The sequence below is a fragment of the Somniosus microcephalus genome, unplaced genomic scaffold (assembly GCF_052327205.1).
Source record: "Somniosus microcephalus isolate GS21.2 unplaced genomic scaffold, FLI_Smic_1.0 unresolved_chr8, whole genome shotgun sequence".
Lineage (NCBI taxonomy): Eukaryota > Metazoa > Chordata > Chondrichthyes > Squaliformes > Somniosidae > Somniosus > Somniosus microcephalus.
The window spans coordinates 44,030,745-44,036,163 of NW_028225186.1; the positions used below are offsets into that span (position 1 = coordinate 44,030,745).

Genomic DNA, 5,419 nt, shown 5'->3' on the forward strand with positions numbered 1-5,419 from the left:
CTTTGGCACTTCAATACAAAGAGGAAGCAGATCTTAATGAGAAAGTAGCCGTGGCCTGGGAGAGCCGCAGGTGATGATGGAATGGGCGAGGTATGCAAGAGCGTGAGGTGTTCAGAGGAGTAAGGGGTCTTCAGGGAGCTGGTAATATCTGGACAGAAAGGAGCCTTCCGCATATCACAAATATTAAACATGGGAATGGCTTTTCAGAGTAGTGGAGAACAGAGTATCCATGGCAGCAGGTTAACTGATTTGCTTAATTTCTACTAAACTGACAATGTAAACCATCTCTGACTTTACAGGCTGTTCTGGCAGCGACAGAGAAAAAACATCTCACACCCACGGAATTTTTCTTGAGTGAGGTCCTGCAAAACATCTGAACCCTCGGACGGAAGAAGGAGGCTGTGATGTTGAGACTGAGCGTTGACTGGCTGCTGCTTCTCTGTGCCCTCTCCTGCAATGTGTTGGTGCCCACAGTCCCCGGGTACACTTTCAATAACTGCATGCAGGTTGCGAACCACAATGGTACATTTCAGTGCGTCCACCGCTTCCTGACACAGGTCTCTAGTGCCGTGTCCGACCTCCCAGCCAGCACCGTGCACTTGAACATCTCCCACAACTGGCTCACCCAACTGCAAGCGGACAGCTTCCACAGCCTGTCCAAGCTGCTCACTCTGCGGCTGGATTACAATCGGATTGAGAGTGTTTGCTGCGGTGCGTTCAGTAATCTCACCAGCCTACTGACCCTTAACCTGTCCTACAACAGTATCTCTCGTCTGAACTCTTCGGGCTTCCAAGAACTTGAAAAGTTAGATCAACTCCTGCTCCATCACAACCGCTTAGTCACAGTTGAACCCAAAGCCTTCGCTGCATTGGACAATCTTCAAACACTTGTCTTAAGCTCCAATAAACTCCAGAATTTCTCCCATCTGGTGAGCGCTGTCTCTGGGCTCAGTAATCTGACGCTCCTGGATCTGGGCAACAATCAACTCGCCTCCCTGCAACATCGCACCGCCCTCCCGCCCTCCCTCCGAAACCTCTCCCTCTCTAACAACTCTCTCACAACATTTGACTGCCAAAGGAACTTCCTCAGCAACATTCTCAGGTTGGATCTGTCCAATAACAAACTCTCCGATGCTTTGGAATTTTCTAAAGTTGACCTGAGGAACATCTCGTGTTTGATCATCAAGAACAACCCCTTAAATGTCACCGAGTTTCTCAAATCTGCAAACCTGGATCTACAGAATGTTCAATACTCTGGGTTAAGGCTGCACAACCAGAGTCAGCTGTCCAACCTGTGCCACTATCTGGGTCTCAGGCCTATGAAGAGCCTGGTCCTGCAGAACAATCAGATCTTATTCCTCCCTGCCCATTCCCTATCCCAGTGCCCACCCATCACCAGCTGGGATTTATCACACAATCTCCTCACATCTGTGGAGTGCTTTGAATTTGCATCGAAAAGAAAGCAAGTTGTTTCTTTCATTATCGAGCACAACAGAATCATCAAGTTACCTTCCTGTTACAAGGATGGGAAGGCAGTCACGGTGTTTCCCAAGCTGTCGCTCCTAACCTTTCGCTACAACAGGATTTTCACCATTTATAGTCACGCCTTCTCTTATGCTCCCCATCTCCGGACCCTAAAGCTGAACATTAACAACATTGCTGTCATCAACAAGGCTGCCTTTTCTAACCTCACCAACTTGCAGGAGCTCCGACTCGACAACAACCTCATAACTGACATCTATGAACACACCTTCAGCAACCTTGGGAGTCTCAGGAATCTCAATCTCAGAAACAACAGGATCTCAATTGTTTTCAGCAAGGTGTTTGCAAATCTCAATAACCTGAACACATTGGACCTGGGAGGGAACAAAATTCGAAGCCTCACCAGCCAGTCTTTCTGTGGATTACACAACCTGACCAAGCTTTATCTCGATAGGAACTGTATAACCCGTATCAGCAGGGAGATCTTCGACATCCTCCCATCATTAGGAGTGTTGGACTTGGACAGTAACCGGATCAGATACAACACTGGCCTGATTGCAGCATCTCCCTTTGTTAACCTCACAAAGCTCTACATTCTCAAACTACAAGCCCAGCAACCCTACGGCATCAACATTATTCCTCCAAAGTTTTTCAATGGCCTCATCTCTTTAAGAGACCTGTATATAGGAGAGAATAAAATGTCACTGTCCAAAGATGGATTTGAAGACCTGATCAATTTGAGAATCCTCTCCATGCCCGATGCTTGCAATGGGATCCACGGTCTGAATCCAGGGATCTTCAAGAATCTCCAGAGTCTAGAGAGACTCAACCTTGAAAATGTCGGCCTCCAATCCATGTCTCTTGACGTCTTTGGAAACCTTTCCAACCTCAGGACATTGTTCTTGGGGAAAAACGCCATTCAGATCATCAATAGCACGGTTGTGGAACACCTGCCCTCCCTGACCTACCTGGATCTACGGAAGAACCCGTTCCCCTGCACCTGTGACATCAGTTGGTTCCAAAACTGGTCCCTGTCCAACCCCAGGGTGCAGGTTATCTATTTTTACAACCAAACATGTGCAGATCGGCCAACTGAATACTTGTATAAGTTTGATGCTCGCGTTTGTTACTTGGACATTGGGCAGATCATGTTCCATATAACTGTGCCGGTCTTGATCTTGTTCATGTTCATCCCTATATTCTACAGCAAAGGGTACTGGCACATCAAGTATGGGTTTTATATTTTCCGATCGTGGTTGAATGACCACAGAGGGAGAGGAGAGAGTCAGCAGTCCTACAGGTATGATGCATTTATCTCCTATAATTCTCAGGACGAAGACTGGGTTCTGCAAGAGTTGGTGCCAAACCTGGAAACGAGAGGACCTCAAAGCTTCAAACTCTGCCTCCACCACAGAGATTTTGAGCTGGGCAAATATATCATCGACAACATCGTGGACAGCATCTACCAGAGCAGGAAGACCATCTGTGTGATGAGCCGCAACTACCTGTACAGCGAGTGGTGCTCCATGGAACTGCAGCTAGCGAGCTACAGGCTCTTCCATGAGCTGAAAGATATCATCATCCTGATCTTCTTGGAGAAGATTCCAGATGCTGAACTCTCAACCTACCACAAGATGAGAAAGGTCATGAAAAAGAAGACCTACATCCAGTGGCCATCAGACATTGAAGCTCAAAAATTGTTTTGGGTCAAAGTGAGAGAAGCGATTAAAGGCTCCAACTGGGCCAAGGAGGGGAATCCCGCTGCTGAAAGTTAAGCTTCAAGGCCTAGAAATCCGCAGTCTTACCGCAGGCCCTTAAGGCCCGATTCGGGGAAACATGGTGGCTGCCGCACTTCCCATGTGTTTTGGATTTCGCCGCTCAACTTACCGCCCTGTGTTAATTGCGAACAACTCCCCCAGTGGCTGCAGAATGGCCAGTGGAAGGCTGCTGACTTTCAGTGGGGGAGACTGCAAATGGCCTTGCAGGACGACCTCGAGCAGCTCTGGCCCTAGAAGGCCTGGCTGTAGACTGCACCACCTCGGCATGGGCGGCAGCAGCCTAGGCTGGCTGACAGGCAGCGGCAAGGGCAATGGTAGAGTGGCAGAGGTGGGAATAGGAATACTGTCATCCTGAGAGAGGGCAGCAGGTTCCTGCTCCCCAGATCCACTGCCACTCTCCCCAGGGTGGTGCCTCAACATTCCTAGCAATCTTTTGGAGACCAGATGGCTGGGCGGCTGTGACACCCTGCTAGCCCCGTTCAACACTGGTAAACCCAGCCATGGTGGCAGCAGTCTGAGCTTGGGTGGCAGCAAACTGAGGCTGCAGGAGAGCACTCTGATACAGCGTGATCTTACAAGTGGCGCTCCAAATGGAATGACAATGATGTGCTGCTGCACCAAAGAACCTTCCCTTTAAGTAGTGGAGAAAGCCGAGGCCTAACATGACTTGCAGTCAGACTGCACCCGATATTGGCCCATCTGTTGAGCGGTAAAGCAATGAGCAGCGGGTTTAGTGCTCAGATCAGCACTATAGTCATGTAAAAGAGCACTCAGCATGAATTTTGCGTGCTACTTAGACCACTTTGTCCAGACGCAGCTAAGTAACGCTGGGCCATGACTCCGCCCGTTTTCAGGCCATATCCGATTTCTTGGCCCGTGTTGCTCAAAGCCCCTTTGGTTCGAGTGGCAGGGCACCCACTCATCTCAGAACCTGCTGCCACACGCTTCCATCTACCTGTGACACAGTCAATTCAATTCAAATCGCTTTATTGGCATGACAAGGTACATCCTATGTTGCCAAAGCATCGAAAAACATTCATGGTTGTACACAAAAATACAGATCTATCTATACAGTGTATAAACAGATATATCCCTGAGTGTATAAATATACATTCATATAATTTGTATATACTCTTTTCTTATATTTAGTGGTTGTCCCTCTGTTTATGGCAAGCTGTAACATAGTGTGCCGCTAATGTTACACAATTTCTCTCTTCCCCTAGTAGGTATGGGAGTTTTTGGTCGTCATTCAAATTTCTGAATTCCGGGCATATTTTTGTGAATTTTGGGTAGAAATTCTCCCTTATGCCCTGATATTTTCTACAGGCTGTGAGGAAGTGCATCTCTGTCTCCACCACTCCCTAACTGCAGTGAGAGCATATCCTGTCCTCTCTTGGTAGCCAGGTCTGTCTGTGTCTACCTTTTTCGATCGCCAGGCTATGTTCACTAAGTCTGTACATTGTCAAGGTTTTTCTCAGTTTGCTATCCTTTACCATGGTCAGGTAATCAGCCATGTTGTATTGTTTGTTTAGGGCCAAGTAGCAATTGAGTTTGCTTTGGGTTTTTGTTGTTTCTGCCCAATATGACAGATATTTTTCCTTTTGCTTAGCGACGATTGTGTTGGGTCAATTTCTTTGTGTTACGCTGTCACTGTCCTGAGGCTGGTTATTGTTAGTAGTGTTAGTAGTTGCTTCACTGAGTCCCAGGACTAGTTGACTGAGGGTATTCTTCTTTATGGTCCTCTCTTGGCATTTCAGGGCTTCGTAATGATAGCATTGGGGGTTGCTCATTTCTAGGTGTTTCCAAAATTTGGTGGCTCTTTTTTGGATAGTGATTATTAATGGATATTGACCTAGTTCTGCCCTGCATGCATTGCTTACGGTTTTCATTTGAGTCCGGAGGATACTTTTACAGAATTCTGCATGTAGGATCTCAGTTGGGCGTTTGTCCCATTTTGCAAATTCTTGTTGTGTTAGCGGTCCCCACACCTCACTGCCATAGAGTGCAATTGGTTCAATTACTGATGTGAAAATTTTGAGCCAAATGCTAATTGGGATTTCTATTTGGATTGATTTTTTAATGGCATAGAAAGCCCTTCTTGCTTTCTCTTTCAGTTCATTCACAGCCAGATGGAAATTTCCCGTAGAACTGATTTTTAA

General features: G+C 47.1%; 1 protein-coding gene across 1 annotated transcript; it reads left to right on the forward strand.

Moving 5' to 3' along the window:
• The first annotated feature begins 404 nt into the window (after positions 1–404).
• LOC147086194 (uncharacterized) lies at positions 405–3,257 on the forward strand. Its single transcript, XM_085979124.1, has one exon. It carries the CDS (start codon positions 405–407, stop codon positions 3,255–3,257), a length of 2,853 nt encoding a protein of 950 aa, XP_085835250.1.
• The last annotated feature ends 2,162 nt before the right edge of the window (positions 3,258–5,419 follow it).